At 42.2% G+C, this 25372-nt stretch overlaps 1 protein-coding gene and 1 long non-coding RNA gene across 2 annotated transcripts in view; one reads left to right on the top strand and one right to left on the bottom strand.

Annotated features, from left to right (window-relative positions):
* The first annotated feature begins 719 nt into the window (after positions 1 to 719).
* LOC125459708 (Y+L amino acid transporter 2-like) overlaps positions 720 to 25372 on the top strand; it is a 104900-nt gene continuing 80247 nt past the window's right edge. The window contains exons 1-2 of the mRNA XM_048546452.1: positions 720 to 778; positions 7788 to 8345. Coding sequence (XP_048402409.1) covers positions 742 to 778; positions 7788 to 8345 — 595 coding nt within the window. The 5' untranslated portion in view covers positions 720 to 741. The remainder of the gene's footprint in view (positions 779 to 7787; positions 8346 to 25372) is intronic.
* On the bottom strand, positions 8673 to 16393 carry LOC125459709 (uncharacterized). Its single transcript, XR_007249089.1, has 3 exons — positions 16222 to 16393; positions 16021 to 16111; positions 8673 to 11711 (listed from the first exon to the last, which is right to left on the bottom strand). It is a non-coding gene; the product is annotated as an uncharacterized LOC125459709 (long non-coding RNA).

A 25372-nucleotide genomic window follows, 5' to 3' on the forward strand; every position in this document is an offset into this window, starting at 1 on the left:
TACCTTTCATTGAGTTGTGTGGTATTACCACCATTCTAAATTGGATAGATCTCAAAAGATCAAGCACCTTAAAACATGGCCACGAGGTGTCATAAGCCATCAGCAGCAGCAAAATTGCATTCAACCACAATCTAACCCTATGGCTCTATCATTTCCACCAGGCTGGGAGATCAAACCTAGTTTGATAAGGAATGCAGGACAGCATCCCAGGATTAGCATCAATATCCTCTCTGATGAAAGGTCCAGGCCCAAAACGTCACTTTTGTGCTCCTGAGATGCTGCTTGGCCTGCTGTGTTCATCCAGCTCCACACTTTGTTATCTTGGATTCTCCAGCATCTGCAGTTCCCATTATCACTCTAAAAATGAGGTGTCGGCATGGTGAAGCTACAACAGTGTTAATGTATTCCAAACTGGTTGGTAACATTGAAACCAAGACACACTTATTTTTCTTTGAGTAGAAATTTTATTGACTTCTTCAGGTTTTAAAAGCAATCTACTGAAACTCATTGTCAGTTTGCTGCTTTGTTCAGTTATTGGGGGAGGTTGGCTATAGAGGAGATGTGCACCACGTGAGATTCAGCCAATATCAAGTAACTGGTTTATGAACTTGTGACCAGCTGTGGATAACAAAGACCATCTAACCGCCAACAACCATATGATTAGCTCCTGGATAGCTGAATAGCCTGTGGATGTGAATGATATTGACAGAAGGCTTTGGACCAGCAGTAGAAGATGATTAAATGATGCAAGTCAGTTCATTTTCCCTCACCGGTTACTGTAAGTTGTTGCTTTTAACCAATGAGTCATAGATTATATAATTTGTGAAACAATGTTTACTCAGTGTCAGCTGCATCTGAAAAAGCACCAAGCCATTGCAAACAGAAAGATCACTTTGTTGAATATTGTATACTAGGGCTGTTGAACTGCCTGCCCAGTTTTTTTCCCTCCAACCATAACAACAATTTTTTTTATCTACATATATGTGCAGGGAAAACTTCATAAGGAGGTTGGAGAATTAATTAGTAGAATTAAATGTTGACAGTTTATAGTTGTTTACCTGCAGCTAGAATCTATTAAGGTGCAGAAAGTTTTTCAATCCTTTGTGTTAACTTTGGTCTACAAGACCGATAAATTGGCAATTTTATACTTTGATAACTCTGAGAATAATGGGACTTGGTTTCCAGTATGTTACCTCAATAGGATATGGCAGAAGATATTAACAAACCTAAAACTGGTTGTCTAGACATTAACACACAGGAGCACTCAATAAATTAAATAGCAGAAGCAGCATGCAATAAACAAAACTAGTGATCCAACTGATCACATCTAAGCTCTGCAGTCCTGATTCCTCTATGAATGTCCCTGGGCAATTAAACAACCAACAGGAGGAGAAGACTCCATAAGTATCCCTATCTTCAAAGCTGGTGGAACCAGCATCAATGCAAAAAATAAGGGTGAAGTATTTGCAGCCAAGAATACTTGTATTCCCTTTTAACTCATGGTTTTCAAGATAATAAAATGTGAGGCTGGATGAACACAGCAGGCCCAGCAGCATCTCAGGAGCACAAAAGCTGACATTTCGGGCCTAGACCCTAGACCATTCCCATTATCACAGTTAAAAGGGAAGAAGGCTCTTTCTAAAAAAAACAGAATCACTGAAGAAAGTGTACTGGGCAATCTATTTGTACTAAATGCAGTTAAGTGCTTTGGACTTGATGGTTTTCATCACAGAGTTTTAAAATATATGGCTGTTAAGAAAGTAGAATCATTGGCTGTGACCTCCCAAAATTATTCAGAGAACCTGGTGTAGGTGTGGAGAACTCGGATACCCAAAAGGTATTCCATAAGGTTCCACATTTAAAATTTATGTCAATGACTTTGGCTTCTCTGGTGACCAAATTTGATGACACAAAAATAGACAGTATAGGAAATTTTCAAAAGGACACAAACATTCCACAAAAGGAATTATATTAATTAAGTGAATAGGCAAAAATGAAGCAGATGGAGTATGATGTGGGAAAATGTGAACTTGTGCACTTTGGGATCAAGATTAGAAAAACAGTAAATTATTTGAATCAAGAAAAGGCAGCAGAGCTCTGCAATATAATGGGATCTGGATGTCCTGGTACATTAAGTTTTAAAAAAAAAATGATATCTGGTTGCAGCAACTGATTAGGAAATGGAATACTGTCATCTGTTGGAAGGGAAATCAATTAAAGAGATCTAAAAAGGGGGATTATTTGGTACAGTGATGGTGTCTCTACCTCTAAACCAGGTGGCCTGGTTTCAAGTCCCACCTTCTTCAGTAATAATAACATTGAACAAATTGGTTAGAAAATATCTAAAAATAAGTATCACTGCAGCTGCGCAGGATCTTTGTTAGGCTGAAATACACACATTCTGCATTGACAAAGTGTTTGGCGGTATGGGGGTCAGGCAGGAAAGAGAAGAGAAGGTGACAGTTGTATCAATCATGATCTTACTAAGTGGTGGAGCAGGCCCGATGGACTAAATGGCCAGTCCTGTTCCTAATTCTTGTGTTTTGTCTGCTGTTGCTAACTGCATTGGCAAACAGGAACATTTACAGTGCAGTTGTGAAAATAAAGGCACCAAATTTAAAAATTCTTCTAGAGCCAGAAAAAGATTGAGTGTAGGAACCTTACAGGGGTCTAAGTGATGTAGGCTGTGGCATGAAATCTGAGAATGATGTGAGAATTCCATTGAGACCTTTCTTGATGTTAGCAGCAACTTGCTAGATTCCAGCAAAGTTCTGCGTATTGTCACCAAATTCTCACTAGACAGTGACAAGATGCTTATCGGTGGGGATATATTGCTTGTTAACAGCCTCGTGAGTACCGAATTTCACCTTGTTAATAAGCAGTTTTATATCCTATCACCAACTGCAAGGGAAGTACACTTTGAAAGTTCATGATATGAAAGTCAGAGTGGGTACCTGGCAACTTCAGCTTGTTGTTTGTTCTCCAGGCTTCCATCTGAGAACATCACAGCACACGTTCCAAGGCCACTAGCTGCACGTATCATTCATCCGCACAGGTTGGCTTCTCATAACTGCCAGCTGGTCATGATACCTCTCTGATCCTCTTGCAGTGTGTTTCTGCATTTTAAAGCTTCACTTCAGGACATACCAGTAGCGAGCAATCAAAGGGTGCCACAAGAACACTTTGTCACAGGAGCACATACCCTGCTCACAGTTTAGATTAAGCTGCATTTCAGGCTCTCACAGCAGTCACTCATTTAGTGCCTACCTGCAAGCTCATAGTGTTCCCTTGCAATGCCATTCTATTTAACTCTTTCACACATCAGTCAGAGCTTCAAGGCTCACAGTACTGCCATTTTAACTTGCCAATTAGTGTGCACAGAGTTATAACCTGCTTATCATGCTTGTCAGTAGTGATCAGTACAGGTGGTGGAGTGTTACCATGGCTCAGAGGGCAAAGTGGTCAGTTAGAGGGCGAAATCCTTGGAAATAGGCTATTCAGGAAGAGTATGGTAAATATACATGGTGACTCTGAGTTAGCTGGTTATCTTGGGGCAGCACATTATCTCAGTGGTTAGCACTACTGCCCTGCAATGCTAGGGATCCAGGTTGATTCCAGCCTTAGGTGACTGTCTATGTGGAATTTGCACATTCTCCCCCTGTCTGCATGGGTTTCCTCCAGGTGCTCTGGTTTCCTCCCAAAGTCCAAAATCGGTTAGGTAGATTATGATCTCATAGAATGACAGAACAGATACAGTGGGCTGAATGGCCTACTGCTAATATGTTTTGTGATCCTACACACTGTGAGTATAACATTAGTCAACTGCACGCAATGATAACTTCCACTTTGATATGGGGCTGGGGATGGAGAGGTTAGAATGCGTTGAACAATTCCAGATATTGTCATATTGGTTTTTGAGCTGGTGCAACACCTTTACCAAGTAGGTGGCTATTCCAAAGAGCTTTGATTGCACGATACATGGCCCTCATTGGGACACTGCATGTTTTGATATGTGGAGGGGTGTGTACAATTATCATCTGCAAGGTATACCAGCACTGATCCTTCAAGCTAAGAACTGTTCGGTTCCAACTGTTAGTAGCTACCATGAATTCAGCCATAAGTAGGAAGCTGGTTGCAGTGCCTACCTTACAAAGAAGATGTAAGTAAATAGATGATCTTTTGATCTCTCTGATTATAAAGTCTGTGTTAGGGTGCTCACTTCATTTCACCTGACGAAGGGGCAGTGCTATGGAAACTTCTGATTTCAGATAAACCTATTTGCCTGTAACCTGAAATCTTGTGACTTCTGATCTTGTCCACCCCAGTCCAACACTGTTGCCTCAGCATCACAGGTAACCTCACTTAACTTACTGGAAGAATACATGTCCATACCATGTTGGAAGTCTATATTAATTTTATTTCAAGAGGGCAGAAGCATCCACGATTTTTAATAATCTAGTGGCTAACATTCTGCTGACCTCTAGCAATATGGGCGTGTGTTGAGTATTTTGAAGATGTCTTTTATGGATTTTTTTTAATTTAATGCCCCAAATCTGAAAAATCTTGTCAAGGAATAAGCAAAGAGACTGACACAAAGGACAATCATTAACTTAAGAGAGCAAACTAACAAGGTTTATAGTGATACGATGTTAATACTTAACATTTCATTAGTCAAGATAGGACTCCTTGATGCTACACTCACTTGAATGCAGCCTTGATATCAAGGGCTGTCACTCTTACCTCATCTCTGGAATTCGGCTGCTTTGTCCATAATTGAATGAAGGCTATAATCAGGTCAGGAGCTGAGTGGCCTAGGCAAACCCCAGACTGGGTGTCCCTGAGCAGGTGCTGCGTGATAGTATTGTTGATGACACCTTCTATCACTTTTCAGATGATTGACAGTAGACTGATAGGGCAGGAATTGGCTGCGTTGGATTTGTCCTGCATTTTGTGTACAGGACATACTTGGGCAATTTTCCACATTGTTTGGTAGATACCAATGTTGTAATGTACTGGAACAGTTTGGCGAGGAGAGCATCATGTTGTGGAGCACAAGTCTTCAGTACTATTGCTGGAATGCTGTCAGGGTCGGTGCCTGGTGTCTCCAACCATTTCTTGACATCATGTGGAATGATCCAGTTTGGGGACCACTGAAGGAGGCCAGGATGCAACATCCATTCGACACTTCTGGCTGAAGATTACTGCAAATGCTTCAGCCTTATCCTTTGCACTGATGTGATACGCTCTTCCATCATTGAGGATGGAGATATTTGTGGAACCTCCACCTCTAATGAGTTGTTTAATTGTGAATCACCATTCATGACTAGATGTGGCAAGACTGCAGAGCTTCGATCTGATCCGTTGGTCATGGAATCACTTAGCTCCGTTTATCACTTACTGCCTTTGCTGTTTGGTGTGCAAGTAGTCCTGTTTGGTAGGCTCACCAGGTTGATACCTCATCCACAGCTATGCCTGGTGCTGCTTCTGGCATGCCCACCTGCACTCTCCATTGAACCAGGGTTGATCCCTTCGCTTGATGTTAATGATTAGTGGGGGATATCCCAGGCCAGCTGTTACAAATTGTGCTGGAGTACAGTTCTGCTGCTGTTGATGGCCCACAGCGCCTCATGGGTGCCTAGACTTGAGTTGCTAGATCTGTGCAAAGTCTGTGCTGTTTAGCACATGATAGTGCCACACAGCATGATGGAAGTTATTCTCAATGTGAGGGTGGGACTTTTGGCTCCACAAGGACTGTGCAATGGTTACTCTTAACGATACTGTCATGTATAGATGCGACTGCAGCTGCCGGATTAGTAAGGATGAGGTTGAGAATGTTTTTTCCTCTTGTTTATTCCCTCACCACCTGCCACAAACCAAATCTAGCAGCTATGTAGTTTTAAGACCCGACCAGCTCGATCAGTAGTACTACTGTTGAGCCACTCTTAGTGGTGGACGTTGGAATCCAACACCCATAGTACATTTTGTGCCCTTGCCATCCTCAGTGCTTCCTCTAAATGTTGCTCAGCATTGAGGAGTACTGATTTATCAGCTGAGGGAGGACGGTATGTGGTAATCAGCAGAAGGTTTCCTTGCCCATGTTTACCTGAAGCCATGAGACTTCACGGGGTCCGGAGTAAATGTTGAGGTCTCCTAGAGTAACACTGTCCTGACTGTATGCCACTGTGCTGCCACCTCTACTGGGTCTGCCTTGCCAATGGGACAGGACATACCCATGGATGGTGGTGTCTGGGACATTGTCTGTAAGGTATGATTCTGAGAGTATGACTGTATCAGGCTGTTGCTTAACTGGTCTGTGAGACAGTTTTCCCAATTTTGGCACTAACCCCCAGATGTTAAAGAGGAGGACTTTGCAGGGTTGACAAGGTTGTTTCTGCCGTTGCCTTTTCCGTGCCTAGGTTGACACCAGGTGATCCATCCGATTTCATTTCTTTTAGACTTTGTAACGATTGGTACAACTGAGTGGTTTCCTAGGCCATTTCAGAGGGCAGTTGAGAGTCAACCACATTGCTGTGGGTCTGGAGTCACATGTAGGCTAGACCAGTTGAGAGTGGCAGATTTCCTTCCCTGAAGAACAGAAGTGAACCAGTGGGTTTTTCTGACAATCAGCAATGATTTCATGGTGATCAGTAGCAGCTGTGTTGTTTAGGGGTTCTTTCTTTCTTTAACTATTTCAATTCAGATTCCACCATCTGCCGTGGTGGGATTTGAACCCAGGTCCCTGAACATTAGCTGGGTTTCTGGATTAATAGTCTGGCAATAATACCACTAGGCGTATCCTTGTTTCACTCTGTGATTGCTGACATTTGCCCATGACATGGTGAACAGGGGTAAATCAGTGCCCTACTTTGCAGGAAGGGTGCTGCTAAACAGAGTGGTGAAGACGTGAAATTTTCATTTCCCCCAAAGCCGGTAGTGGAAACCATGCCACCAGACCATGCCTACCTGGTCTAAGATTGCCACCTGGTTAAAAGCACTGTCAGTTGTCTGGAGGAATGCCCAGCATTGTAGTAAGAAGGTCAAAGTCCCTCACCCTTCCACCACTGTAGGTGCCACCCTCTTCGCCTCTGATACCTTGTGCTCAGTTTATCCATGTTAATACACACCTTGCACCAAGGCTGAAACTCTACCACTCTCACTCTTGTTCATTGTGGATGTGGAGGGTTTTGGAATTGTGAATTTAATGGCAAAGGATTGGCATGGATGTATGAGGAACGATTGGGGCAGAGCAGGACATGGTTTGGCATTAGGCTGTCTGCAGACAATGACGAAATTGGGTAGTTGGTTTTAAGTTGATGTGAGAGTGTGAAGGCAAGGGGTAGGGTTAATGAGGGAGTAGAGGTCTAAAATATTGACAAACAATTCGAATAAATCCCAGAGACCAAAATTTAAATTTCCCAATTCACCATAGCTTCTTCAGGAGCAAACATCTGGGCAAAATAGTTTCAGCAATGATTAAATTCATTAATAAGCATTTAGAAAAAGTGAGATTAGCAAAAACTATTGTATCTTTCTTGGTAGTAAGAGTTCTACTGTGTCCTTGATTCTTCTGTATGTGGCATGAGACTAGTTTGCTTCATTCATCCTTCTAATCTGGTTTGCTTTTAAAGTAAAATTGAATATGAATAAGAACAAAGAATAATTGTTTACCATTTTGCAATCTTAAAAGTTCAGAAGATGAATAATGGAAGTGTGATTGAAAATAGCATGTATAGAATAATATAGAAAACTCTCAAATTCTCAGGTTCCTTCTGTTTATGTCTTTCTAGGTTATTGCTTCTCTGTGACATTATCCTTCAAGATGGTTGAGGAACATGCCAAAATGCAGCCAGTTCTAGACAGTAATGCCCAAACCTCTAATTTGAATGAGGACGTTGAGCCTACAGAAGATGTTGCCAATTATTTCCCCAGATCACCAACGCAACTAAAAAGGAAAATTTCTTTAATTAATGGTATCAGTCTAATAGTTGGACATATACTTGGTTCAGGGATATTTGTGTCTCCAGGTGGTGTCCTAAAGCAGTGTGGCTCCTATGGTCTTTCCCTGATAGTATGGACTATTGGGGGCATTTTCTCATTCATTGGAGCCCTCTGTTTTGCTGAACTGGGTACAACCATCACAAAATCTGGTGCAGGCTATGCATACCTTTTGGAATCATTTGGTAGTTTAGTTGCCTTCCTTAAACTTTGGACATCCATACTTATTTTTGAGCCCATGTCACAGGCCATTATTGCCATCACCTTCGGCAACTACCTGGTACAACCTATCTTCTTAAACTGTATGACGCCATATGTGGCAGAACGCCTAATTGCAGCTGCTTGCATCTGTAAGTGTAACATTACCATTTTCCTAACACTATAATATGCATTCTTAAATTGCAACTAAAAGTTAAATGGTCATTAAAAACATTGATTATCATGTATAATAAAGTAAAGCAACACTGGTTTTCTTATTGGCAGGCTGTTAATTCAAGCAATAAATGCTATACTGAGTTGTGCGAGTATCCCAATAATTTTAAGGTTGACAGGAAAAACAGCGGTATTAATGGTTAATTAGAATCAGAAAAAAACCTCAAAATCATTAAACTTTTATTGGCTTAAAAATCTGCTTTTAACATGAAATGGAGAAATTAAGAATTAATATTCAGGCCACAGTGATAATTTATTTATCATTATAGAATAATATACCACAAAAATTGTAGACTTTTTGTGGACTTCTGAACAGTCAATGATTTTTAATTGACTTGCATCAGCATTCCATTTAAAAGAGCAGGTAATCATTGACAGCCCTGTCAGAATGTGTAATTGTGCAGTGTAAGTGTATGTGTAATAATTGTAAGCCTCGTAATGCAATGAAATGCAAAGTAGTTCATTCACGGGATTAGGGCAATGCTAGCTGGCCAGCATTTACTGCCCATCTCTAGTTGCCCTTGAATGTAGAGGTGAGCTGCGTTCCTGAACCATTGTGGTCCATTTGCTGTATATAGACCCACAATGCCATTAGTAGGGAGTTCCATGATTTTGACTCTGAGACACCGAAGGGACAACAATGTATTTCAACATCTTGATGGTGAGTAGCTTTGTAGGTACCTGTAGGTAGTGATGTTCCCGTGTATCTGCTGCTCTTGTACTTTTAAATGTTAATGATTGTGGGTTTCAAAGATGCAGTCTAAGCGGACTTGGTGAATTTCTGCAGTGTGTCTTATAGGTAGTACACACTGCTGCTCTGAAACATCAGCGGCAGAGAGACTGAGTGTTTGTGGATGTGGTGGAAGTCAAGCAGGGTGCTTTGCCCTGGATGGTGTCAAGCTTCTTGAATGTTGTCAGAGATGTACTCATCCAGGCAAGTGGAGGAAATATTCCATCACTCTCCTTATGTCTTGTAGCGATGAATGGGCTTTGAGAAGTCAGAGGGTGAGATATTAACTGCAATATTCCTAGCCTCTGACGTACTCTGGTAGCCACAATGGTTGTATGGTTAATCCAGTTCAATTTCTGGTCAATGATGACTCAAGGGTGTTAATAGTGGGAGAATTCAGTAATGGTAATGCCACTGAATGTCGAGGGGGAGATTCTGTCTTGTTGGATATGGTCGTTGCCTGGCAAATGTATTATGTGACTGCTACTTGTCAGCCCAAACCTGGATATTTCCAGAACTTGCTGCGTTTGGGAGTTGACTGCTTCAGTATCTGAGGATTCACAAATGAAGTTGAACAGTGTACAGGCAAGAGTGAACATTCCCACTTCTGACCTTATGAAAGAGGGAAGATCATTGAAGAAGCAACTGAAGATGATTGAGTCAAGGACTTTAGGAACTTGAAGAATTCCTTCAGAGATGTCCTGGAGCTGAGATGATTGACCTCCAACAACCACAACCACCTTCCTTTCTGGCAGGTGTGATTTCAGTCAGCAGAGAGTTTGCCTCAAATCTCATTAACTTCAGTTTTGCTAGAGTTCCTTGATACCACACTTGGTCAAATGGGGCCTTGATGTCTTACCTCACTTCTGAATTCAACTCTTCTGTCCATATTTGGACCTGGATGGATAAATGAATAGCAAAGATTTGGAGGGATGTCGATCAAATCCTGGCAGACAGGACTAGGTCAGATTGAAGTGTCTGGTCAGCAAAAATGAGTTCAATCAAAGGGTCAATTTCTATGCTGTATAACTCTATGATTCTATGGGTTATAATGAGGTCAAGAGCTAAGTAGCCATAGGCAGAAACTTAACTGAACGTCAGTATCACAGGTTATTGTAAAGCAAGTGCTGCTTACAGCTCTGTTGATGACACCATCTATTTCTTTACTTGTGATCGAAAGGAGACTGATGTGTCAGTAATTAGTAGGGTTGGATACTTTATTGTGAGTATAGAACGTACCTTGCAGTTTTCTGCCAGTGTTGTATCAATACTAGAACAACTTTAGCTAGGGATGCACAGGTTCTGGAACATAGCACTTCAGTACTATTGCAAGAATGTTGTCAGGTTCCATAGTCTTTTCTTGTCCGCTGTCATTCACAACTAGATGTGACTGCGGTGGACTGCGGTGCTTACATCTGATCTGTAAGTTATTGTTCCTTTAGGTTGTTTGGATGCAAGTATTCCTGTATTGTAGCTTCAGAGGTTGACACTTCATTTTTAGATATGCCTAGTGCTGCTCCTGACATGTCTTCATGTATTCTTCATTCAGTCCCCTGGCTTAATGACGATGGTAGATTGAAGGGATGTGCCAGACTATGAAGCGGAAATTCTATTGGAGTACAATTCTCTGCTGACCCACTGTGCCTCCTGGTTGCCTAGTCTTGAGTTGCTCAGTCTGTCCGAAGTCCCATTTAGCATATTGATTGTGCTATACTGTACAATGAGGTGATACTTAATGTGAAGACAGGGTTCTTCTCCACAAGGACTGTACAGTGATCACTTTTACTGTCACTGTCATGGACAGGTTTATCTGCAACTGGGAAGTTGGTGCAGATACAGTCAAGATGTTTTTCTCTTTTATTGGTTCCCTGTTATCATTCGCAGCAGACCCAGTCTAACAGCTGTGTCCTTTAGGATTCTTAACAGCTCTGACAGTGGGGTGGTGCTGTCGAGCCAGTTTTGGTAGTGGATATTGATGTCCCCTACCCAGAGTACATTCTGTGGCTTTCCCCTTCTGTGCTTCTGCCAAGTTGCAGCTCAACATAGGGGAGCACTGATTCATTCACTGGACCGGAGGTTGGGCATATGTGGTAATCAGAAGGTTTCCTTGCACATAGATAATAAAATGTGAGGCTGGATGAACACAGCAGGCCCAGCAGCATCTCAGGAGCACAAAAGCTGACGTTTCAGGCCTAGACCCTTCATCAGAGAGCTTGCACATGTTGACTGATGCCATGAGACTTCACAGTTTTTGGAGTGAATGTTGAGACTCCTAAGGCAAATTTCTCCACAGTATACCACATTTCCATCCTTTCCTGGTCTGTCCTGCAAGTGAGTCAGGACAAACTTAGGGATGGGGCTGATGCTTTCTGGGACATTGTGTGTTAGGAATGATTTTGCAAATATGATTGTCAATCTGTTGACTAGTCTGAAACAGCTCTCCCAGTTTTGGCACTAAACCCCTAGATGTTAGTAAGGAGGACTTTGCAAAGCCACCAGTGCCTTAGTTGATATCAGATGGTCTTTCTGGTTCCATTCTTTTTTTCCCTTTCTCCTGGTTGAAACAACGGAATAGCTTGCTCAGCCATTTCAGGGGACAGTTAAGAGTCAACTATATTGTTGTGGATATGAGGTTATATGTAGGTTAAACCAGGTAAGGAGGACAAAAAGGTGTTAATACACAAATGGTACAAGAGTAGTTGAAGGAAGGGTAGAGACAAAACAAAACTTACAGAGGCAATACTTAGTTGACTGAACTCCAAAATGTGTACTTCTCATTTATGTTCATTAAAGAACATACTGCTGTAATGACTGTAAAGGAGATATCAAATCGTGCTGGATTGTGATGTCTCAAAATACTTTGCAATTAAATGAATACTTCTTGAATCGTGGACACCGTTGAAATTTAGGAAGCTCAGCCACTAATGTCCACTCAGCAAACTCCCTTAAACAGCTTTAAAGACCTCAACTTTTTATTTTGGTTTATAGACCAAAATGAGAAAAGGTTCTGTTATAAACCAGGGACTATGAAGGAGTTGCTACACTTTTAAGAATGAGTTACTGGATATCTATGAGTTGTGTTTACACTGTTGCTTTGTTCAAGTATTGTGAGAAGCTATCTGAGATGCCATGGCACTGGGCTAAGTATGCAAAGCGAGCTTCACAGATTGCAGATTTGTTGGTGCAATAAGGACCAGATGTGGACCCCAGAAACCATTGACATGGCAACAACCTTCTGGCTGCTAGGAGGTGAGCAATTTGAGTGTGAATAATATAAACAGAAATCTTCCGTTTGCAAATAAAACAAGATCTTTCTTGGTCTCTTCGGTGAATTAATGAAAGTGGAGAAGATAGATAGCCATGCTCTCCCACCAGTTGTTGTAAGCTGTTACCTTAGACCACTAACTGAAAAATTGCACAATATAGATTGTCAACTGCCCTGCATCTAGAACTGAAAGGAGATGGAAATAAGGAGACCAAAAGTCAGAAGACCGCAGAAGAAATAGAAGGGACACCTCATCAAAGCCAGTGAAGTGGTACCATTGAATTATGTTTGCCTACTTATTTTTCCTGTACCGATAACATCCATGTTTTTTTCAGCCTGTCTGTAAATGTTTATTGGGGTTTAAAAGTAGAGTTACAGTTTCAGTAGTAGAGTTATGTGTTGATAATTCATATTTTTGTTTGTATGTGTCAGAACCTTGCAATAAATAGTAGTTCCTGTTAAGTACAGAAACCTAGTCAGTGTTTTCTGTTAACCCAAGTTTATCAGAAAGCTAAATTGGGAATTTCATTAATTTGATTACATTCTTAATTTTTGTGATGGTTGCAGAGATTGGGTCTCGAGTATCAGCACATATTCTCAAGTGGTCATGAAGAGAGATTGAATGCTCCTTTGGAATCATTTTGACGTTTTAACAACTTTTTTTAAAAGAGAGCTGTTAAATGCATAGGGGGAAAGTCCTGGTCAGAATTTAACTTAGTAATGAAACATTTAGATTGTACAGGCCTATCAGAATTTGAGAACAAGAATGTGGAGGAATTCTTTGTCTTTGAAAAAATAATGTATTAAAAGAACACTGGATAATTGTCCATTCAGGATTTTTTGACAGGGAAAGCTCAAGAAATGTATGCTTGATTTTCAGAGGTTGTTTCTGGGGATAATGATGCTCTTAAAAAGTCTTATAACTGGGTGCATATAGTTAGTCCCTGAGGCATGTAGGCAAGTTTTTTGAATTTCTTGAAACAACTTCGGTAAACTTATGTAAAATTTGAAAGTCAAGCAAAGCAATTTTGACAGGTGACTATGAGCATTACAACTTAAAACCGTGAAATCCACGAATTGAACATTCTCTTAGAAGGATTTAAAAACTTCATACCTTCCATAATAGTAGCCTATGTTGAAGTCCAAAGAATTGCAACTGCTAGACAGGCAGCAATAATGCTGATAATTTTGAGTTTTTCCATAAAACTAAACATTTTCTCAATGCTCCACAACAAAAGGAAGTGGGAGAGTGACAGGAAGCTGCTTAGCTAGGGTAAAAAAGAATGGATAGCTCAAAATGCCCCTAGATCTACCCCACAAATCAGAAAGGAAAGTATTGAGGGTAAAGGTTAAAGTGTTTCCATTGTAACAAGGTGGGACACATGCAGAATGCTGGAAGTTGTAAGGAAATCCCATGGGATGTTTTGGTTGTAAGAAGTTAAAAAGAAAATGCCACAGACAAAAATGGGACGATTAACACTTATTTTAGCTGGCCAAGACTTCACAAGGCCGTAGGCACTTCTGTAAATGTGTCATGCATGTTAGCTAGTAGAAAAAGCTCAACGTGTAGTTAAACCAGCTTCAGTTTTGAAAAACCATTAAGCCGAGTGCAAGTAGGTTGCATAGGATAGTCACAAAAAAAGAGTAGGAGGACGCCAGTCCTACATATTTTTACATTTATGGACATGCTAACCTGCATTCCAGAAGCTATTCCTCTAAGAGCAATAATAGCTATGGTAGTTGTAGAAAAGTTACAAGATTTTTACTCATTATATACAATAATGGGAATAATAGAGGTGGACTATTTTCTAAATAAGGAAAGGCTTTGGAAATGTGAAGCATAAGGGGTCTTATGAGAAGTGGTTCAGGATTCAGTTAAGGTTAGCATGCGTCTTCAGTCAACAGTTAAGAAGGCAACTGCAGTTTTAGCATTCATTTCAACACGGCTAAAATACTGCAGCAGAGGTGTACCGCCAAGGCTGTGTAAGGCTCTGGCCAGACCACATTTAGAATATTGTGAACAGTTTTGGGCCCTGTGTCGAAGGAACAATTTGCTGATGTTGGAGGGGGCTTACAAGAAAGATCCTTGCGACGAAGGGTTGTTAAATGAAGGACAGTTGACGACCCTGGGTCTGAACTCAATGGAGTTTAGAAGGATGAAGGACGATCTGGTTGAAACTTACAGAATACTCAGAGACCTGGATAGAGTGAACATGGAGATGATGTTTCCACTCATCGGAGAGACTAGGACCAGGTTCAGAGCGAGGGATGACCCACTAAAACTGAGATGAGGAGTAATTGCTTTAGCAAAAGGGTGTTGAATCTGTGGCGCTCACGGCGAAAGAAGGTTGTGGAGGGCAAGTCATTGAGACTGTTTGAGACAGAGCTTGATAGTTTTGTGATTACTAAGGGGATTAAGGGTTACAGGAAGAACTCAGGAGAATAGAGTTGTGAAACGTATCAGGCATGATGGAATGGTGGAGTGAACTCAGTTGGCCAAATGGCCTAATTCTGCTCCTGCTTTTTGTTTGTTTGTGGCCTACTGATTGAGATACAACCTGATCATGGTTCTCAGCTCATGTCTAAAGCTTTCCAGGACATCAGCAGCAGTTTGCATATCAAATAGTTGAAGTCAAATGCTAATCATGCATGCAGCCATAGGAGTTTCGGAGAGAGACCTTCAGACTCTGAAAACCATGATTGAGACACATTGTCATGAAAATCCACAGGACTGAGAGCAAGGATTACATGTCTTGCGGTTAACTACCAGGGATTTATTGGAACTGAACTATGGCTGTGAGATTACAGGTCCATTAAAATTGATTAAGAGCAATCTCTTTAGACAAAAAGACGAAATCTTCAGTGTTGGATTATGTGTCCACATTTCTAGGAAAAATTACAGAAGCATGTAAAGTAGCATCATAATACTTAAAGATTTCATAAAATGAAAAAATAGGCAAACAAACATGATACAACTCAAGTGTTTCAAGCAGAAGATAACGTATTGATATATTTTCTTTCCAAGGTAAACCTCTGAAAGTAAAGTGCATTTGTCCATACTGATGAGGAGCGTTGTAAAATTACTTGCCTGACTGAAGAAGAATCAGTCATGTCACACAAACATGTCAAAACAATATCATAGATAATGGGAACTGCAGATGCTAGAGAATCCAAGATAACAAAGTGTGGGGCTGGATGAACACAGCAGGCCAAGCAGCATCTTAGGAGCTCAAAAGCTGACGTTTCGGGCCTAGATCCTTCATCACTGTAAGGAAGGGGTTTGGGAGCAGCAAGTATGTGAAGTGATAAGAGTAATGAAGGATGATAGAGATAATAAGAGTGATGTACAAGGAGAGGCAAAGCGTTCTCACAGTGAATTTCCTACAATTCAACTAATTAGTACAGAAATATTGTGTCAGAGCAAGAACAATGGGAGAATCTGTAAGAGTACTTAATAAGTATAAGGAAATGTGTAGCAATATACCTAGATGGACTTCATCAGGTAGGTGTTATTTGGAGGTTCAGTCCCAATATGATGGCATTCTTATTGGTTGTATCCAGAGAAATAAGGTCAGGTGGAAACAGATTCAATACTTACTAGAAAATCACTTGATTGAACCGAGTCAAAGCAGCTGGAATTCACGAGTATTGGCTCCTCAACCGAATGGATCAATTAAGTTCTGTGTAGACTGCAAAAAAGTAAATACAATCGTGAAAACAGATTTGTACCCAATTTCTCAGTTGGAAGACTATCAAAAGGGTTGGCAGTACCTCATTGTATCGATTGAATTGGTAGTACCTCATTTCCTTCTTAGATCAATCTGTTGAATGGGCACTTGCAAATGGCAATAACATCAAAGGCTGTGGAGATGTCCACTTTTGGCATCCAAAATGGCTTATACCAATGTTGAGTTATGCTGTTGGATTAAAAACATCCCGGCTACATGATAAAGCCTTACAAATCAGTTTGTGTCTGAAATACCTAACTGCATAATTTATTTAGTCAATGTCAGATTGTTTGATAAGGCATGGGAAGAGCATTTAAGGCAATTAGAAGTCCCCGTTTAAGCTACTTAGTCAAAAATACATTCACAAAAGCAGTGGTTATTTAAAAAGCAAGAAAAGTAAAACTAAATGGGAAATTGTAGGATATTTAGGAATGTGTGCATTTTACTGGAAATTTCAGCATGATACCTATATCATTAACAAATTTATTAAGGAAGTAAGCAAAAGTGGTACAGTCAGTAGAATTGGAAACAGCCTTTGAAAAGCTGAAGACGGTTTTAATAAATGAACTAGTACTGGCCACCTCCTAAAAATACTTTAAAATAGCAATTGGTGCTGGTATCTTGGGAGTCGATGCTGCTATGCAGAGGGACCTGGGTGTCCTTGTCCATGAATCACAGAAGGTTGGTCTGCAGGTACAATAAGTAATTAGGAAGGCAAATGGAATTTTGTTCTTCATTGCTAAAGGGACTGAGTTTAAAAGCAGAGAGGTTATGTTGCAGCTGTACAAGGTGCTGGTGAGGTCACACCTGGAGTAGTGTGTGCAGTTTTGGTCTCCTTACTTGAGGAAGGATGTACTGGCACTGCACATTACTTGTCAGGCAAGTAATTTACAGAGGAGGTTCACTAGGTTGATCCTGGAGTTGAGGGGGTTGGCTTATGAGGAGAGACTGAGTAGATTGGGATTATATTCATTGGAATTCAGAAGATTGAGGGGGGATCTGAGAGAAAGATATACAATTATGAAGGGGATAGATAAGATAGAAGTAGACAGGATGTTCCCACTTGCGGGTGAAGCTAGGACAAGAGGACATAGCCTCAAGATTAGAGGGAGCAGAGTTAGGACTGAATTGAGAAGGAACTTCCTCACTCAGAGGGTTGTTAATCTGTGGAATTCCTTGCCTGGTGAAGTAGTTGACGCTACTTCAGTAAATGTTTTTAAAGCGAAGGTAGATTTTTTTTAACAATAAAGAAATTAAGGGATATGGTGTGGACGTGGATCTGAGTCCATGAAAAGATCAGCCATGATCATATTGAGTGGCGGAGCAGGCTCGAAGGGCCGAACGGCCTACTCCTCCTCCTAGTTCTTATGTTCTAGACATGGCCTTGTTACATTATGATAGGAGTAGAGATGACATTTGAGTATTTTTATAAGAAACTAAACCCATATCTAAGTATTAGAGATAATGGGAACTGCAGATGCTGGAGATTCCAAGATAATAAAATGTGAGGCTGGATGAACACAGCAGGCCAAGCAGCATCTCAGGAGCACAAAAGCTGACGTTTCGGGCCTAGACCCTTCATCAGAGAGGGGGATGGGGGGAGGGAACTGGAATAAATAGGGAGAGAGGGGGAGGCGGACCGAAGATGGAGAGTAAAGAAGATAGGTGGAGAAGGTGTGGGTGGGGAGGTAGGGAGGGGATAGGTCAGTCCAGGGAAGACGGACAGGTCAAGGAGGTGGGATGAGGTTAGTAGGTAGCTGGGGGTGCGGCTTGGGGTGGGAGGAAGGGATGGGTGAGAGGAAGAACCGGTTAGGGAGGCAGAGACAGGTTGGACTGGTTTTGGGATGCAGTGGGTGGGGGGGAAGAGCTGGGCTGGTTGTGTGGTGCAGTGGGGGGAGGGGATGAACTGGGCTGGTTTAGGGATGCAGTGGGGCAAGGGGAGATTTTGAAACTGGTGAAGTCCACATTGATACCATATGGCTGCAGGGTTCCCAGGCGGAATATGAGTTGCTGTTCCTGCAACCTTCGGGTGGCATCATTGTGGCAGTGCAGGAGGCCCATGATGGACATGTCATCAAGAGAATGGGAGGGGGAGTGGAAATGGTTTGCGACTGGGAGGTGCAGTTGTTTGTTGCGAACTGAGCGGAGGTGTTCTGCAAAGCGGTCCCCAAGCCTCCGCTTGGTTTCCCCAATGTAGAGAAAGCCGCACCGGGTACAGTGGATGCAGTATACCACATTGGCAGATGTGCAGGTGAACCTCTGCTTAATGTGGAATGTCATCTTGGGGCCTGGGATGGGGGTGAGGGAGGAGGTGTGGGGACAAGTGTAGCATTTCCTGCGGTTGCAGGGGAAGGTGCCGGGTGTGGTGGGGTTGGAGGGCAGTGTGGAGCGAACGAGGGAGTCACGGAGAGATATCTAAGTACTGTATGGTTTAAAAAAGATGTTGGGATCATTACTGGTTCTTCAACACTTTGAAGTTGATATTAAAAATACCTTAATCTATACTGATCAAAATACAGTGCCATTCATTGAAAAGTTTAAAACTTGAAATGTGATACTATTTAAATGGAGTCCAGTGTTTCAGCCAGTCAATGCAATGATTATTCACATTGCCTCTCTGATTACATTATATTTTCAAGCATTGTCCCAAATGTAAAATGATGGAATGCATTAAAGGTTTAAAAAATGCTAAAATCTGTAATTATGTAACAGGGGGAAGGATGCAATGAATGGATGCAAGTCTTTTATTGTTTATGTGTTATTTACCATGTTATGAAATGGTGTTTAATCTCTTAGCAAAGTGGGGGCGTGTACATACCACGTCATTTTATTTTTCTTTATTTTGTACTGTTGACTAAAATGGTTAAATGATACTTCTGTAATACAGTGACTGAGGGAATAACTCGTTACACTTATAAAAGTAAATTATTGGAACTCATCATGAGTTTATACAGTTGCTTTGTTCAACTTGCTACAGCATGGTGGAAGCATGTGAGCGAGCAGGCTTAACCCAAACAGATTGTTGATTGGTTTGTGCAGTTAAGATCAGTTGTGGAAGCTAGAAGCATCAGCATTACAACAACTCCCTGATTGCCTCCTGTGCAAGTGAACAGCATATGTGTGATCAATACAGAGGCAGAAGCCTCCAGTCTGCACCAAAGGCAAGGGGCAGAATCCTGAATGACATGAGCTATGGTGAAAATTCTGGGAGAATGTATATGAAAAGTCCACTGAGGCTCTTCTCAACTTTTCAGGAGAACTAGCTACATCTTTCAGCCAAGTTCTGGGCATTGAAGTGAAAGTCTTGCTAGACAGTGGCAAAATGTCTATTAAATGGGATTATTGCTAGTTCTCAGCCTCATTCCCTGCACTTGTCAGGTAACTAATAGGCGTCCTTCTAACCTACCACTGTCACAAGGAACATTAACGTCAAGAATTTCCAACATGAAAGTCAGAGTGAGTACCTGGTGATTCCAGCTTGTTCCAAAGGACCTCTATATTGGACAAGCTGCACAAAAACTCAGGGGATGTTCAATGGGCACCAGCCACTAGCACTCCATTCCGCAGATCTTGGCTTCAGAAGCATGTCAGTTGCTCCATGTCGTTGCACAACTCCAATCCACTTGCAATTTGTTTCTGATCTTCAACTCACATCGGCATGTATCATTATAGTGCTGCTGCAAGGGCACTCAGCGCACAGTGACGGGAACTCAGTTCACAGATTATACCAGAGTACACCTCAGGGCTGTTCACTAGCTCTTTAGCGCTCACTCACTGTGAGCCTTTGTGAATGCAGTAAGCATCCCTGCCTATCCTAGCCTTTTTACATTTGCCCCCTCAGCCAGAGCGACAAGACTGTCAGTATTTTTGGCTTGCCTTTCCATTTAACACTGACACAAAGCTGAGAAAATTGTTAATTTGTCAGTAGTATTCAGTCAAAGGAACATGCCATTAGGCAGAGGGTCCTCGCACAGTGTGTCAAGAGTAGCTCCTGATACTAGTCCAAGCTTGTACACAATGACTCAAGCACAAGCAAAAAATATAATGGGAGACAGAAGCAGGAAAGGTTTGAAGGGGGAGACACTGACATTTTATTATTTACATCGGTGATTATTGTAATTGAAAAATAATGATAGTGAGGTGACAGTGCAGAAAACTAAGGTGTTTGAGAAGAGTTAAATGAGGACACAGCAAATTATTGTGCATGTGAGCACCGGTATGTGGATTCTGGTAGCATCCTTCTCAACTGTTTTGCCATATAGGGCGGCCAGTGTCTTATCCTTGTGTGGGCTCAGGAGTTTTGAATGTTGGGCAGCTCACTATCTAGCTTGACCCTACTGTAGGTTGGTTTCTGCTGACATGAGAAAAGGGAGGGATTGAATACGATGTAATATGGTGACACAGCTGTTGATCTGCCAAGTAGTCCCAAGTGAGTGATTAGGCAGTGCAGAAACCATGTAAAATTTGTTGTGTTGGGGATTGGAGTAGATAAGAATAAGTGAAACTACTGAATGTAATGCTGAGAGTGGTGGAGCATAAGCCTTGGTGGGACGGTGGTGCAGTAGCGGAGATAGAGTGAGTGTGATATTGCAGGAAGAAGATGGTGGCAGAGCGGTAGTGGTCCTTGACATTCTAGACAGCTGAGACCACACTGATCTGGATGTCTACCTCAGACCAGCCTGGCTGAATTTGCTGTTATGGCCTCAACTGTCAATCCTGGGAAGAGAGGATGATAACATCGTCCAACATAAGGGAGGAAATGGCCTAGTGGTATTATTGCTAGACACTTAACCGAGAGACCTGGCTAATGTTCTGGGGACCTGAGTTCGAATTCCACTACGCCAGATGGTGCAATTCGTTAAAAAGAAACCTGGAATTAAGAATCTATTGACGACCATGAAACCATTGTTGATTGTTGGAAAAAGCCATCTGGTTCACTGATATTCTTCAAGGAATGAAATGTGCCATACTCATCTGTTCTGGCTTACATGTGACTCCAGACCCATGGCAATGTAGTTGAATCTCAGTTACCCTCTGAAGTAGCTTAGTAAGCCATTCAGTTGTAGCAATCACAATGAGGCATCAAAGAAATGAAGCCAAATGGATCACTTGGCATTGACCTTGCCACTGGAAAAAGTGACAAAAAAAGCCCTGTCGACTTGAAAAGTCTTCCTTACTAACATCCAGGGGCTAGTCTCAAAATTGGGAGAGCTGTCTCACTGACAAGTCAAAAACAGCCTGACATAATCATACTCAAGAAATCATACCTTAGAGGGAAGTTGCAGGTATTACTATCACCATGCCTAGATATGTCTTGTCCCACTTGAGGACAGAACCAGGGAAATGGCAGCACAATAGTATTCAATCGGGAGGGAGTCCTAAACTTTGATGCTGGACTCCATAAAGTCTTATGGCTTCAGTTTAAACATAGGCAAGGAAATCTCCAGCTGATTACCACGTATCACCTACCTTTGGCTGATGAATCAGTACTCCTCCACGTTGAACGACACTTGGAGGAAGCACTGAGGCCGGCAAGGACACAAAATATACTCTGAGTGGGAGATTTCAATGTCCACCACCAAGAATGGCTCAGCAGCAGTACTACTGATCAAGCTGGTTGGGTCCTAAATGACATAGCTGCTTGTTGGGGTTAGTGGCAGGTGGTGAGGGAACCAACGAGGAAAAAACATACTTGACTTCAACCTTACCAATCTGCCAAAGTGCAAATGTATCTGCCCATGACCGTATCGGTAAGAGTAACCACCATACAGTCCTTGTGGAGGTGAAGCCTCACCTCCATCTGGCACTATCACTGTGCCAAATGGGATAGATTTTAAACAGATCTAGCAGCTCATGACTGGGCATCCATAAGGTGCTATGTTCTATCAACAGCAACAGAATTGTACTCCAGCACAATAAGTAACCTCATGGCCCAGCATATCCCCCACTCAACCATTACCATCAAGCCAGAGAATCAACCGTGATTCAATGGAGAATGCAGGAGTGTGTGCGAGGAGCAGCACCAAACATACCTGAAAATGAGATGTCAAGCCAGTGAAGCTACAACACAGGACTAGTTGCATGCCAAACAGCATAAGCAGCAAGTGATAGACTGAACTAAGCGGTCTCACAACCAACAGATCAAATCTAAGCTCTGCAGTCCTGATATATCTAGTCATGAATGGTGATGGATAATTTAAGAATTCACTGGAGGAAGAGGCTCGACAAATATCCCCATCCTCAAACATGGAAGAGCCCAACATACCAGTGGAAAACATAAGGCTGAAGCATTCTTAGCAATCTTCAGCTGGAGGTGCTGAGTGGATCATCTAACTTGGCCTCCTCCAGTGGTCCCCAGCATGAGATACTAGTTGTCAGCCAATTTGATTCGCTGACAACATTCCAGCAATAGTACTGAAGACTTGTGCTCCAGAATGTGCCACTCCCCTGATCAAGCTGTTCCAGTAGAGTAACAACTCTGGCATGTACCTATCAAGGTGGAAAATTGCCCAGTTGTGACATGTGAATAAAAAACAGGACAAATCCAATCCGGCTAATTACCGACTCATCAGACTACTCTCAATCATCAGTAAAGTGATGGAAGCTGTCATCAATGGTACTATCAAGCAGCACCTGCTCAGCAATAACTTGCTCAGTGACACCCAGTTTGGATTCCGCTAGCATCACTAAGCTCCTGACCTCATCACAGGCTTGATTCAAACATGGTAAAAGAACTGAATTCCAGAAGTGAGGTGGGAGTGATAGCCCTTGACATCAAGGCTGCATTCGACTGAGTGTGGCATCAAGAAGCCCGAGCAAAACTGGAATTAATGGGTATCAAGGGGCAAAGTTCTCCACTGTTTGGAGTCATTACTGGCACGCAGGAAGATGGTCATGGTTGTTGGAGGTCAATCATCTCAGCTCCAGGGCATCTCCGTAGGTATTCCTCAGGGTAGTGTCCTAAGCCGAACTATCTTCTGCTTCGTCTGTGACCTTCCCTGAACTCGACTGGATTCACCATATAAACACAGTGACTCCAAATGCAGGTCAGAGACTAGGAATACTACAACGATTAACTCACCTCCTATCTCCCCAAAGCCCGTCATTCATGTACAAGGCACTAGTCAGGAATGTGATTCAATCCTCCCACTTGCCTAGATGGTTGCAGTTCCAACAATGAGCAAGGTTGACACCATACTGAACAAAGCAGCCTGCTTGATTCACACACATCCACAAACATCCACTCCCTCCATCATGGATGCTCAGGAGCACTATCCACAAGATGCACTGCAGAAATCCTCCAAAGATCCTCAGACAGCACCTTCCTAACCCAAGGAGACTTTTATCTAGAAAGACAAAGGCAACAGGTATGTGGGAACTGCAGGCTGTCCTCCAAGCTTTTCACTTAAGGAAGGAACCACAACATATTTCTATCGCTGGGTCAAAATCCTGGAATTCCCTCCCTACTGGTGTTGTGGGTCAATTTGCAGCAGGTAGACTGCGACAGTTCAAGAAGGCAGCTCACCACCCACTTCTCAAGGGCATTTAAGGACGACAACTAATGTTGGCCAGCCAACGACACTCACATACCATGAATGAGTAAGGAAGAAGATCCTCCAGTTTCCTGTCTGTAAAACAAATTGCCAATTTATTCTTTTCTGTCATGGTTTGGACAAATGCTACAAAGCATGCAAAGCAGCTCTAACTACCGGTACTTTTCTGTGTGCACAATGGCCTTTTAAGGTGATGCTGATGCCAGGGATGCTGGTGCATTCCAGAATAACCTGGCAGTAGTGACTTCTTTTTTGTATGAAATAGGGTAGAATTAGGCTAGCACCAAACAAAACCGTTGATGTCATGGTGGAATAGGTAGTTAATGAGCAAGTCTAGGATGATGTGATGAGAAATCTAACTAAGCTTCATAAAGATAAATACTTCATGAAACTTGACAAAATTGACACTTAGCCAAAATATGATAAGATTCCATCCAAGGTGTCTGTCTCTCTGTCTTCTGTGAAGTAATGAAAACCTGAAAGGTAGCTAGCAATTCCATCTCAGAAAAAAAAATCAATATGTTCAGAGATGTTATTACATACCTCTGCAGTAGGATGGACTTGGACCCAGGAAAGCTTTTGTTTCTAACCAAAACTGACCTGTGTCTTCCAGAAAGAATCTGGAAATGAAGAGACTGCGGATCTGAAGGACTCAGAAGAGATAGAACATAGAACATAGAACATAGAACAGTACAGCACAGAACAGGCCCTTCAGCCCACAATGTTGTGCCGACCATTGATCCTCATGTATGCACCCTCACATTTCTGTGACCATATGCATGTCCAGCAGTCTCTTAAATGACCCCAATGACCTTGCTTCCACAACTGCTGCTGGCAACGCATTCCATGCTCTCACAACACTCTGTGTAAAGAACCCGCCTCTGACATCCCCTCTATACTTTCCTCCAACCAACTTAAAACTGTGACCCCTCGTGCTAGCCATTTCTGCCCTGGGAAATAGTCTCTGGCTATTAACTCTATCTATGCCTCTCATTATCTTGTATCTAGGTCCCCTCTCCTCCTCCTTTTCTCCAATGAAAAGAGACCGAGCTCAGTCAACCTCTCTTCATAAGATAAGCCCTCCAGTCCAGGCAGCATCCTGGTAAACCTCCTCTGAACCCTCTCCAAAGCATCCACATCTTTCCTGTAATAGGGCGACCAGAACTGGACACAGTATTCCAAGTGCGGTCTAACCAAAGTTTTGTAGAGCTGCAACAAGATCTCACGACTCTTAAACTCAATCCCCCTGTTAATGAAAGCCAAAACACCATATGCTTTCTTAACACCCCTGTCCACTTGGGTGGCCATTTTAAGGGATCTATGTATCTGCCCACCAAGATCCCTCTGTTCCTCCACACTGCCAAGAATCCTATCCTTAATCCTGTACTCAGCTTTCAAATTCGACCTTCCAAAATGCATCACCTCGCATTTATCCAGGTTGAACTCCATCTGCCACCTCTCAGCCCATCTCTGCATCCTGTCAATGTCCCGCTGCAGCCTACAACAGCCCTCTATACTGTCAATGACACCTCCGACCTTTGTGTCGTCTTGTCTCATGTAATTCTGAGGACTGGTCTTATTCAATTGTACATTTTTTACACCAAATCTTCCATGTTTTCTTATTTCTTTGTGTCTGCCACAGAGAAGAGGATATTATCACCTTGCTTTG

Source organism: Stegostoma tigrinum, chromosome 16 (genome assembly GCF_030684315.1).
Source record: "Stegostoma tigrinum isolate sSteTig4 chromosome 16, sSteTig4.hap1, whole genome shotgun sequence".
Lineage (NCBI taxonomy): Eukaryota > Metazoa > Chordata > Chondrichthyes > Orectolobiformes > Stegostomatidae > Stegostoma > Stegostoma tigrinum.